The 12,929-nt window shown below is 43.5% G+C and overlaps 1 protein-coding gene across 2 annotated transcripts in view; it reads left to right on the plus strand.

The window, feature by feature from the left end:
- ATL2 (atlastin GTPase 2) overlaps positions 1-12,929 on the plus strand; it is a 93,051-nt gene that overhangs the window by 38,430 nt on the left and 41,692 nt on the right. For both annotated transcript variants that reach the window (XM_040429638.1, XM_040429639.1), the window contains exons 2-4: positions 522-775; positions 2,821-2,955; positions 10,993-11,097. In XM_040429638.1, the coding sequence (XP_040285572.1) occupies positions 522-775; positions 2,821-2,955; positions 10,993-11,097 (494 nt within the window). The remainder of the gene's footprint in view (positions 1-521; positions 776-2,820; positions 2,956-10,992; positions 11,098-12,929) is intronic.

Raw genomic sequence — 12,929 nt, forward strand, 5'->3', positions numbered from 1 at the left:
GCAGGGCCTGAGGGGCAGGTGCATGGACACCAAAGAGAGAGGCCAGGTTCTGCACTGGTGGTCCCCTGAGATCACTGTTTGGGGACTGAATTGTAATAGTATAATGTGTGATGCTTGGCGCTCTGTATAGAAGTCCTCAACTTGTTGTGAGCCACATTACTTAATCCTGGCTCCTCTTTCTAGCTAGCCTTTCCAGTCTATTTCTGAAGCCTGACGCTTGGATCTAGTGTTTCCAGGGTCACAGGAGTCAGTTTACTCTACATGCCTTGCTCTGCTTACTTTCCTGTCCGGGCGCTGTTCTATTTATACACCTATATACACATCTGGCTTCTTTCTCCACCGCACTGCCTGTGATGCCTGAAGTGTATGATGTTACATTGCTGAGCTCTGTTGTCCTCCCATACAAACTTGCTGTATTCTTCTTCCTACCAACAATGTTACCCGCCATTATTTTTGGAGTGTCTTACCTGAGGTCACTGGATAGTAGGTTCTTACTTTTCCCCTTGTTCCTTTTCTTGCAGAGGAAGATCATGTGGAAGACCTCCAGCTTAATTCTGAGAGTGATGCTGAGGTGGTGGACAAACCTCGCCCGATCCAGGTTGTCCTGGCCCATGAAGACGACCATAACTTTGAGCTAGATGAAAAGGCCCTGGAGAGCATTTTGATGCAGGATCACATACGGGATCTGAATGTTGTCGTTGTGTCTGTAGCTGGTGCTTTTCGGAAAGGGAAATCTTTCTTGCTTGATTTTATGCTCCGGTTTATGTACAGTCAGGTAGCGATTTCATTTTTATTACTACTAGTCATAGCTTTAATTATCAGGATTTATTGTTTTAGGACTTCAAGTTTTTTTCCGAGATATTTTCATACTGATGACATGTGATCAGTATCTGATCGGTGGGGTACAGCTGTTTGAGAAGACCATGACGCTCTCAGTAGCACCGTGGCCTTCTCTAAGCTCACAAAGTATAGCACCGTCCAGCAGCCCTTAACTTCAAAGGGGTTGAGCTGCATTTAGATCATGTGACCAATGAATGTGATGTCACATGGCCAAGGCAAAGCTGCAAGAAGGTCATGGCGTTACTGCAAGCACTGGTGTCTCCTCAAACAACTGATCGGACCCCCACGATCAAATAGTGATGAGGATAGGTCATCAGTTAAAATATCTCGGGAAAACCCTTTTTAAAAGACTGGTCTGGTAACAAGACCTTACCTCCTAGTCACTGAATAGGGGAGAACTGTTAATATTGGTGGGGATCCAACAGATTATGAGAACCGGGGTCCCATGTCTCCTGTTTGAATGGAGCATCACCACTCTGCTCGAACTCTGTGGGACTGTGGAGATAGGAGCAGTGGTGTATTCGCTCTACTATTTTCAGTTCTGACGAGGACCATAGGCGCCCCCCCCCCCCCCCCCCCCCCCATGTTTGTGATTGGTGGTGGTCAGACCTCTAACATTTATCCCCTATCTAGTGGAAAGGTGGCATCATCTTGTCACCGAAATACCCGGTCATTTACAGTGAGCAAACACTGAAAAATTGATCACACTTTTTATGTTGGTCTAAAAGGGATGGTTTATTAGCAATACATCATTTGTAATGGAAACGGCATGAGAATAGGAAAGATGAGCGATCACACATGATACCATGGTAGCCAAAAACCACACGATTGTAGCATATAAATGCAAGTATTGTGAACGTTAACTATTTGCATATATATCTCTTATCGACGCTTGTTTTAGCATCACGTGTGAAGTGACCCTTGGACCTAGTTGTTGAGAGAGAAATTTGAGAATAAGTATTGTTTGTATGCACCATTGTAATGGCATTCTAGAGGACCGCACTCTGTTTCCTGTAGATTGCTATGTAGGCCGTGTGCCTTTGCCCGACCTCTGCTCCTTTCCTCTGCTGTGAATTTTGTGTCAACCTGGCTCATGGTCCTTTGTGTCAGTTAACCAGTAATCGGACCTCCTCTGATCTGACTGCCTGCCACTACTTGATAGTGTTTTTATTTTTATTATTTCTATTTTATTTTTTTTTTGCCAGCCATTAAAACCCCTAAGTCCTTTGCAACATCTAATTCCTGTGTTTTACCATTTACTGTATTTTTCGCCCCATAAGTCGCACCTAGGATTTGGAGGAGGAAAATAAGAAAAAAAATATTTTTCATCAGACCCCTAATTAGACTTCAGATCCTACTACTTATTTTAATCAGACCCCCAATGTTAGGACCCCTATTCAGACCTCAGATCTGACTCCCATGTTAATAAGACACTCAGATCAGACTAGCCTGTTAATAAGAACCCTATTCAGACACTAGGATCAGACCCCCCCCAATGTTAATACCCCCATTCAGACAAAACAATCAATCAACTTGCCTCCCCTGCTCAGGACGCCCCTATCAGCCCATGGATCCAGCGGCCTTCGGTCACTAACACAAACCCTCAGGCCTCGACTAATTTCTAACTTAGAAAGTACTTTGTGGTATCTTCTCGAGGTCCTTCATGGACATACTCCTATTTACTGGCTGTTTCATTACACTTTGTTGTAGCTGCTCAGTGGTATGGATGTACACCGGAGGGGTGGCATTGGGTTATCTTTTTGTTCTTTTTTTCTTCATATATGCTTAAAAATCAAATGGATATATAAAAAAAAAAAATATGTCCTATCTTTGGCCGCATCTTGTGGATCAGACTCCTTCTAGTCAGTGGGTCTGCACCCCAATGCATGGTGCCCATGGTTTGCGGTCTTCGCAACTGAGGTCATGGTCATGTGATTGAGGACTTGCAGATGGTTCTTTTTATTTTTCTCTTCTTTCCAGAACTGCACAAAATGGATTGGTGGAAGTCAGGAGCCATTGACTGGTTTCACTTGGCGGGGAGGATGTGAACGGGAGACCACCGGCATTCAGATTTGGAGCGAAGTTTTTGTTATTGAAAAACCCGATGAAACAAAGGTATTAACTGTACAAGCAATGTATGCATTTCTGTATTTTCCCCATGACCACCTCGCTTCTGTTACCAGATTCCAGGAAGAGGAGGGCGGCACCGAATATACGCACTCTGTCCACTAGGAATTGTTCACAGGTCATAGAGACATGAAATGCCAATATATTCCTGACTCAAATGCTTTCTATCCTGCTGCCTGTTACAGTGACCAACACTAATGTCAAATTTAGGTTGAGCAAGGAGACCCCAGCTTGTGACCTGTAAACCTGTACAGCACAGATTATTATGAAGAGCGAGTAATTAATCTATTTTTAATGTACACCTTATCATCCTTTTGCCAATTCTGTTTCCATCAGGTCACACTGGTGCTGAATTAAAGTGATTTTGAGGTCCATTCCCAAAACTGGCTTAGTCTTTGTTCATATCATGTCAGAGCCTGTGTTGGCGATATACATGAGGCGGTGTATGCCTCTGACAGAAGGCTCTGACATATCCCACTATATAGGCAGACAGTAGTATACAGTGGCGGAAATAATTATTTGACCCCTCACTGATTTTGTAAGTTTGTCCAATGACAAAGAAATGAAAAGTCTCAGAACAGTATCATTTCAATGGTAGGTTTATTGTAACAGTGGCAGATAGCACATCAAAAGGAAAATCGAAAAAAATAACTTTAAATAAAAGATAGCAACTGATTTGCATTTCATTGAGTGAAATAAGTATTTGAACCCTCTAACAAAAAAAGACTTAATACTTGGTGGAAAAACCCTTGTTTGCAAGCACAGAGGTCAAACGTTTCTTGTAATTGATGACCAAGTTTGCGCACATTTTAGGAGGAATGTTGGTCCACTCCTCTTTGCAGATCATCTCTAAATCCCTAAGGTTTCGAGGCTGTCTCTGTGCAACTCTGAGCTTGAGCTCCCTCCATAGGTTTTCGATTGGATTAAGGTCCGGAGACTGACTAGGCCACTCCATGACCTTAATGTGCTTCTTCTTGAGCCACTCCTTTGTTGCCTTTGCTGTATGTTTTGGGTCATTGTCGTGCTGGAACACCCATCCACGACCCATTTTCAGTTTCCTGGCAGAGGGAAGGAGGTTGTCGCTCAGGATTTCACGATACATGGCTCCGTCCATTTTCCCGTTTATGCGAATAAGTTGTCCTGTGCCCTTAGCAGAAAAACACCCCCAAAGCAAAATGTTTCCACCCCCATGCTTGACGGTGGGGACGGTGTTTTGGGGGTCATAGGCAGCATTTTTCTTCCTCCAAACACAGCGAGTTGAGTTAATGCCAAAGAGCTCTATTTTGGTCTCATCAGACCACAGCACCTTCTCCCAGTCACTCTCTGAATCATTCAGGTGTTCATTGGCAAACTTCAGACGGGCCTGCACATGTGCCTTCCTGAGCAGGGGGACCTTGCGAGCCCTGCAGGATTTTAATCCATTGCGGTGTAATGTGTTTCCAATGGTTTTCTTGGTGACTGTGGTCCCTGCTAATTTGAGGTCATTAACTAACTCCTCCCGTGTAGTTCTAGGATGCTTTTTCACCTTTCTCAGAACCATTGACACCCCACGAGGTGAGATCTTGCGTGGAGCCCCAGAGCGAGGTCGATTGATGGTCATTTTGTGCTCCTTCCATTTTCGAACAATCGCACCAACAGTTGTCACCTTCTCTCCCAGCTTCTTGCTAATGGTTTTGTAGCCCATTCCAGCCTTGTGCAGGTCTACAATTTGGTCTCTGACATCCTTGGACAGCTCTTTGGTCTTTCCCATGTTGGAGAGTTTGGAGTCTGCTTGATTGATTGATTCTGTGGACAGGTGTCTTTTATACAGGTGACTAGTTAAGACAGGTGTCCTTAATGAGGGTGACTAATTGAGTAGAAGTGTCTAACCACTCTGTGGGAGCCAGAACTCTTAATGGTTGGTAGGGGTTCAAATACTTATTTCACTCAATGAAATGCAAATCAGTTGCTATCTTTTATTTAAAGTTATTTTTTCGATTTTCCTTTTGATGTGCTATCTGCCACTGTTACAATAAACCTACCATTGAAATGATACTGTTCTGAGACTTTTCATTTCTTTGTCATTGGACAAACTTACAAAATCAGTGAGGGGTCAAATAATTATTTCCGCCACTGTATGTTGCCACATAGGCTCCTATTAAAAAAAAAATACCACCCAGCAACCAAGGTTTTTTATTTCATGCTGCATAAAAAGCTATACTGACCTGCTTTTGCCCAGTGGAGGCCACATGGACACTCTGTAGCCTCCATCTGGTGAATGGAGCCCTATGCATAAGTTTTTTTCCCCAGGTGTCAGGCTAAGGCTACTTTCACACTTTTGTTTAACTTTTCCGCTATTGAGATCCGGCAGAGGATCTCAATACCAGAGAGAAACAGAATTCTCCAAAATGCATTTTGTTATCATAGCAAGCTGCGGTTTTCTGTGCGGCATGGGTTGCGACGCAAAATGGATCTAGCATGAAAAGCAATGCAAGTCAATGGTGCCGGATCGGTTTTCTCGGACACAATAGAAAACGGATCCCTCCCCCATTGACTTTCAATGGTGTTCATGCTGGATCCATCATTGCGATTTTTACAACCAGATCCGTTCATAACATATGCAGCCTGTTGTATTTTCAGAAACGGAAGCGTTTTTTGCTGATCCCTGCTGGATCAGGCAAAAACGCAAGTGTAAAAGAAGCCTAAGGCTCTTTCACACGGGCGTCACGTGTGAGGGCCGGATAGGATGCGGTGCGTCACGGGAAAATCGTGCCAGTAGGTACGCAATTGCAGTCAGTTTTGACTGCGATTGCGTTCCGATGTTCAGTTTTTATCGAGCGGGTTTCAATGCGTTTTGCACTCGCGTGATAAAAAAACTGGCAGTGGTACCCAGACCCGAACCCAAACTTCTTCACTGAAGTTCGGGTTTGGCTTAGGTGTTCTGTAGATTTTAATATTTTCCCTTTTATAACATGGTTATAAGGGAAAATAATAGCATTTTTAATACAGAATGCTTAGTAAACTGTAGATTGAGGTGTTAAAAAAATTAACTAACTTACCTGTTCCAATTGATCGCGCAGCCGGCATCCTCTTTTTGCTTCTTCTTTCAGGACCTGCAAAAGGACCTTTTGGTGACGTAATTGCGCTCACCACGTGGGGAGCGCGGTGACGTCAGCGCAGGTCCTGCTGAATGAAGATATCTTCATTCAGCAGGACCTGCGCTGACGTCACCGCGCTCACCACATTGATTACGCCATCAAAGGCCCCTTTGCAGGTCCTGAAAGAAGAAGCAAGAAGAGGATGCCGGCTGCGCGATCAATTGGAACAGGTACGTTTATTTATTTATTTTAACACCTCAATCTACAGTTTACTAAGCATTCTGTATTAAAGGGGTTCTGCACTTTGTTTAAACTGATAATCTGTCCTCTGGATAGATCATCAGCATCTGATCGGCGTGGGTCCGACACCCGGGACCCCCGCCGATCAGCTGTTTGAGAAGGCAGCGTCGCTCCAGCAGCGCCGCGGCCTTCTCACGGTTTACCGCTGGCCGAGTGAGGTCACGAGCTCCATTCAAGGGAACTGAGCTTAGCCGCGCCCAGGCCAGTGATACTAGTTGTGACGTCAGTGGCCAGGCGGCCCGGCGGTAAACAGTGAGAAGGCCGCGGCGCTGCTGGAGCGCAGCTGCCTTCTCAAACAGTTTGATCGGCGGGGGTCCCGGGTGTCGGACCCCCGCCGATCAGATGCTGATGATCTATCCAGAGGATAGATCATCAGTTTAAACAATGTGCAGAACCCCTTTAAGAATGCTATTTTCCCTTATAACATGTTATAAGGGAAAATAATACAGCGAATACACTTTAATGGGGTCCGGGGTTGCTTTCATCCCTATCATCTCCTAGCAACCATGCGTGAAAATTGCACCGCATCTGCACTCGCTTGCGGATGCTTGCGATTTTTCACTCATCCCAATTCATTTCTATGGGGCCTGTGTTGCGTGAAAAACACAGAATATAGAACATGTTGCGATTTTTATACGCAACGTACAAGATGCGTGAAAATCACTGCTCATGTGTGTTACCCTCACGCATTGCACCCGTGCAGAATTCTTGCCCGTGTGAAAGGGGCCTAAATGTGGTGTGAACAGAGCCCAGGTTTGGTACTACACATTGTACATCAGCATACATCCTTCTAGAAATCCAGTTGACTTGTTTTGATTACCTTGTGTACTGCTTTACTGCAGACCAATAATAGGAACTCTAGTTGGCTGCTGCATAGTCACTTTAAAGCAGGGATGCTCGCCCTCCAGCTGTCACAAAACTATAACTTCCAGCATGCCCTAATAGCTGTAGCGTGTCCAAGCATGCTGGGAGTTGTAGTTTTGCATCAGCTGGAGGGCCGCAAGTTGGGCATCCCTGCTTTAAACCGGGACGTAAATGCTTGTCCTAAAAGGCCGGTACTTTGCGCCCCAGGACGAGCATTCTTGTCCTGCGGTCCTTCCTCCGCCGCCCCCTTCCCATCATGTGCGGTGCCGCGATCTGCAGCAACAGCTGCATCACTGCTGCATCCACCAGCATCGGTGATGACGCCGGTGGATTAACCACTCGTATGCCGCGGTCAGCGCTGACTGCGGCATATGGAAGGTTTGCGCTCCCTCTCCTTAGCCATCGGGTCCCCGCAATGTGCTGGCGGGGACCTAATGGTTGCCATGGCAGCCCCAAGCCATTCCAAGGCCTTGGGGCCCGGCATGTACGGAGGCTAGGTCTCCCCCTGTACCCCCAGGCTGGGTCTCGTAGGCAAACTATCAGTGTATTACACTGATTGTCAATGCAGTACAATACAGATATATTGTTCTGCATTGAAATAGGGATCAGACCCTGTAATGTTGAAGTCCTATAGTGGGGCAAAGATAAAGAATAATAAAAGTGAAAAAAAGTGTTTTAACAATAAAAAAAATAAGTTTCAATAAAAAAAAAATAAAAAAAACTTTTCCTATAAAGAGACAGATATAGATATAGATATAGATATAGATATATATATATATATATATATATATATATATATATATATATATATATATATATATAAAAATAACAGACCTATTAGGTATCACCATGTGCATAACAACCTGCTCTATAAAAATATCACATGATCTGCCCCATCTGGTCAACACTAAAAAGAAATTAATAAAAACTGCTAAAAGAAGACATTATTTTTTATTTATTTTTTTTGTCACCTTTTAATAATTTCTTGATTAAAAAATTCTTTTTTTGTTTAAAACCAAATTATATTTAAAAAACCAGACATTAGGTATTGCCGCGTCTGTAAGAACCTGCTGTATAAAAAAATATCATATTAACTAACCCCTTAATAAACGGTGTAAAAAAAGCCTTTTTTTTTTTTCACCTTACACCACAAAAAGTGTAATACCAAGCGTTCAAAAAGTCATACGCACCCCAAAATCATAACAATCAAACCGTCATCTTATCCCCGAAAAAATAAGAACCTACCTAAAACAATCGCCCAAAAAATAGATCGCCCAAAAAGATGGCTTTCTGAATATGGAGACACTAAAACATGATTTTGTAATTTTTTTTTTTGTTTTAAAAAGGGTGTTATTGTGTATTAAATAAATAAATAAAAAGTATACATATTAGGCATCGCCATGTCCGCAAGTACCTGCTGTATAAAAATATCGCATGAACTAACCCCTCAGGTGAACACCGTAAAAAAGTGTCAACAAAGCCATTTTTTGTCACCTTCACAAAAAGTGTAATAGCAAGCAATCAAAAAGTCATATGCACCCTAAAATAGTACCAATCAAACCGTCATCTCATAGCGGGAAAAAATGAGCCCCTACATAAGACAGTCGCCCAAAAAATATAAAAAAAAATATATGGCTCTCAGAATATGGAGACACTAAAAATATTTGGTATTGTTGCGTCCGTAACAACCTGCTCTTTAAATATACCACATGATCTAACCTGTCAGATGAACATTGTAAATAACAAAAAATAAAAACTGTACCAAAACAGCTATTTTGTGTTACCTTGCCTAGCAAAAAGTGTAATATAGAACAACCAAAAATCATATTCCCCTAAAATAGTACCACAAAACTGCCACCTTATCCCGTAGTTTCCAAAATGGGGTCATTTTTTGGAGTTTCTACTCTAGGGGAGCATCAGGGGGTCTTCAAATGGGACATGGCAGCTTAAAATTATCCCAGTGAAATCTGCTTTCCAAAAACCATATGGCGTTCCTTTCCTTCTGCACAATGCTGTGTGCCCGTACAGCAGTTTACGACCACATATGGGGTGTTTCTGTAAACTACAGAATCAGGGCCATAAATGAGTTTTGCTTGGCTGTTAACCCTTGCTTTGTTACTGGAAAAAGTGGATTAAAATGGAAAATCTGCCAAAAAAGTGAATCTCCATTTTTCCACTAATTCCTGTGGAACACCTAAAGGGTTAACAAAGTTTGTAAAATCAGTTTTGAATACCTTGAGGGGTATAGTTTCTAAAATGGGGCCATTTTTGGGTGGTTTCTATTACATAAGCCTCACAAAGTGACTTCAGACCTGAACTGGTCCTTAAGGCTTCGTGCACACGACCGTTCCGTTTTTTTGCAGTCCGCAAACCGCAGATCCGCAAAAAAAAAACGAAAGCCGCCCATGTGCCTTCCGCAATTTACGGAACGGTCGGCCCATTGTGGAAATGCCTATTCTTGTCCGCAAAACGGACAAGAATAGGACATGTTCTATTTTTTATTTTTATTTTTTTGCGGGGCCACGGGACGGAACAACGGATGCGGACAGCACACTGAGGGCTGTCCGCATCTTTTGCGGCCCCATTGAAGTGAAACGGCGGCTCGGATGTAGACCCAAACAACGGCCGTGTGCATGAGGCCTAAAAAGTGGGTTTTGGAAGTTTTCAGAAAAATTTCAAGATTTGCTTCTAAGCCTTCTAACGTCCCCAAACAATAAAATGGCATTCACAAAATGATCCAAACATGAAGTAGACATATGGGGAATGTAAAGTAATAACTATTTTTGGAGGTATTACTATCTATTATAAAAGTAGAAAAATTGAAATTTGCTAATTTTTCCACTTTTTTTTTTTTTTTTTTTTTTATAAATAAAAATTGCATTTTTGGACTCAATTTTGCCACTGTCATAAAGTACAATATGTGACGAGAAAACTGTCTCAGAATGGCTTGGATAAGTAAAAGCGTTTTCAAGTAATTACCACATAAAGTGGGACATTTCAGATTTGCAAAAAATGGCCTGGGCAGGAAAGTGAAAAATGGCCCGTCTTTTTAAAGGGGTTAAAGTGACTAAGAGCAAATAGCTTAAATATTTGAGCAGGATTTCTGCAGCCAAAGGATTATGTTGTGCTGCCCCTCAGTAGATGGACAGCAGACCAAGCGCAGAATGTCTGATGGTTTAGGGGGAAGCGGTTTAAATGGGTTCTGCAGTTTGTTTAAACTGATGATCTATTCTCTGGATAGACCATCAGCATCTGACTGGCGGGGGTCCGACACCCGGGACCCCCGCCGATCAGCTGTTTGAGAAGGCAGCGTCGCTCCAGCAGCGCTGCGGCCTCTCACGGTTTACCGCTGGCCCAGTGACGTCATGACTAGTATCAACTGGCCTGGGTGGAGCTAAGCTCCATTCAAGTGAACAGAGCTTAGCCGTGCCCAGGCCAGATGATACTAGTCGTGACGTTACTGGGCCAGCGGTAAACAGTGAGAAGGCCGCGGCGCTGCTGGAGCGATGCTGCCTTCTCAAAACAGCTGATCGGCTGGGGTCCCGCGTATCGGACCCCCGCCGGTCAGATGCTGATCTATCCAGAGGATAGATCATCAGTTTAAACAAACTGCAGAACCCCTTAAGTGTTTAGGTTTTAGTTTCTCTTACCATAGTCTTCCGCAATGCTAACAGTCACTGATTTCCAGCCTGGACTGATTGCCATAAGAATTGACTAATGTATTGAAAAGCATGCACCCTTGTGACATGGACGTTCTTTCTCTCTTGTCTCTTCTTCCAACCAGGTCGCCGTTATTCTCGTGGACACTCAGGGAGCCTTTGACAGTCAGTCAACGATTAAAGATTGTGCAACGGTTTTTGCTTTAAGCACAATGACCAGTTCTGTCCAGGTACTAACGCGCTTCTGATATGACTCTATGGTGGAGATTTATCATTTTTGCTATCATTTCAAGCTTATCAAATGTCTCATAGTGTCTAAGACTTCTCTCTTAAGATGTTATTTCTGTGACAATTTCTTAAGTCGCAATTGTTAAATCTAGCTGAAATCCGTTCGACAGGCAAACTACACTCAGTTTCACATCTACTTTCCAAAACTGGAGTGGTATCAAAAATGCAAAGTGTTACAACATTTTTAATGGATGAGGTGGGTCACCCACTATCTGACATGGAATGGGTGCTCTAACTGACTCACCCAGTCTAAACGGAAATATACATGTATTCAAATATAGTTGGGCACACCTACATCTGGACACAACATGGATTCAATATTATTGATAAAACAATAGTATATTTATTAGGGATCGACCAATTATCGGTTTTACCGATATCGGCCGATATTCAGGATTTTGGGAGTTATCGGCATCTATTTTGCCGGTATACCGATAACGTATTGAACACAGAACGCGCTGCTCTCAGCGCTCTCCGTGTTCCCTCCGCAGCACAGGGGAGAAGGAAGCAGTGTCTCCCTCCCCCTGTGCTGCTGCCGCCAATGAGAGGAGAGAAGACAATAGAAGGGGAGGGGCTGTGGCCGCTGCGCCACCAATGAAGATGAGTCTTTCATTAATTCATATACAGGAGGCGGGAGCTGGCTGCAGAATCACATAGCCGGCTCCCGGCCTCTATGAACGGTAGCTGCGGTCCGCGGTAGTTAACCCCTTAGGTGCCGCGGATCTCGGCTACTGCTCATAGAGGTCGGGAGCCGGCTATGTGATTCTGCAGCCAGCTCCCGCCTCCTGTATATGAATGAGAGACTTATCTTCATTGGTGGCGCAGTGCGCCCCCCAAGCCCCCCAGTATTAATCATTGGTGGCGCAGTGCGCCCCCCACCCCCATCCCAATAGTAAAAACATTGGTGGCGCAGTGCGCCCCCCCCCACCCAGTATTAATCATTGGTGGCAGTGGCCACAGGATCCCTCTCCCCTGCTCCTCCGATCGGAGCCCCAGCTGTGTAATCCTGGGGCTCCGATCGGTTACCATGGCAGCCAGGACGCTACTGAAGCCCTGGCTGCCATGTTCAGCTCCATGCTGCTGTGTGCACAGAGCAGCAGGGACAGTGTGAGATCCTATTCTCCCTGATAGAGACAAGTGTTCTAGTCCCTAAGGGGGCTAAAAGTTAGTAAAACAAAACAAAAAAAACACAAAAATATTAAGTATAAATGAAAAAGATTTACAAAAAAATAAATAATAAATACACGTTAACAATAAACATATTAATTTTCAGCAGATTTGTGTAGGAAATTTTTTTTTTTCTCAAAAATGAAAATTCCCAGAATATCAGTATAAATTATCGGCTATCGGCCTGAAAATTCACAAATTATCGGTATCTGCCCTAAAAAAATCAATATCGGTCGATCCCTAATATTTATTAAAAATGTCCCCAAAAAATATATATTACACAAATCCCATATCCAAATGTCCTCCTGTAATTCCTATTAGATACAAGCAACCAACCTGAAATGGTATTGGGCTACTATAGATAAGATAATGCTACCAATGGCGATATGGTCCTTTATAATAAATGCCGAGGTGGATCCGTGATCAGTATAGATCCAATGATACTAACAGCAATAAGCACAAAGCTACTGATAGCTGTGGCTTACACTATGGTAGTTGTATTCAACGATGGATTTACAATAATACGAATGGTAGAAAGGCCATTGGTAGCGCGTGCAAAAATGTGACCCCGCAAGCAGTGATATAGATACACAAGCAACGTATAGGC

This window comes from Bufo bufo, chromosome 4 (assembly GCF_905171765.1).
Source record: "Bufo bufo chromosome 4, aBufBuf1.1, whole genome shotgun sequence".
Taxonomy (NCBI): domain Eukaryota; kingdom Metazoa; phylum Chordata; class Amphibia; order Anura; family Bufonidae; genus Bufo; species Bufo bufo.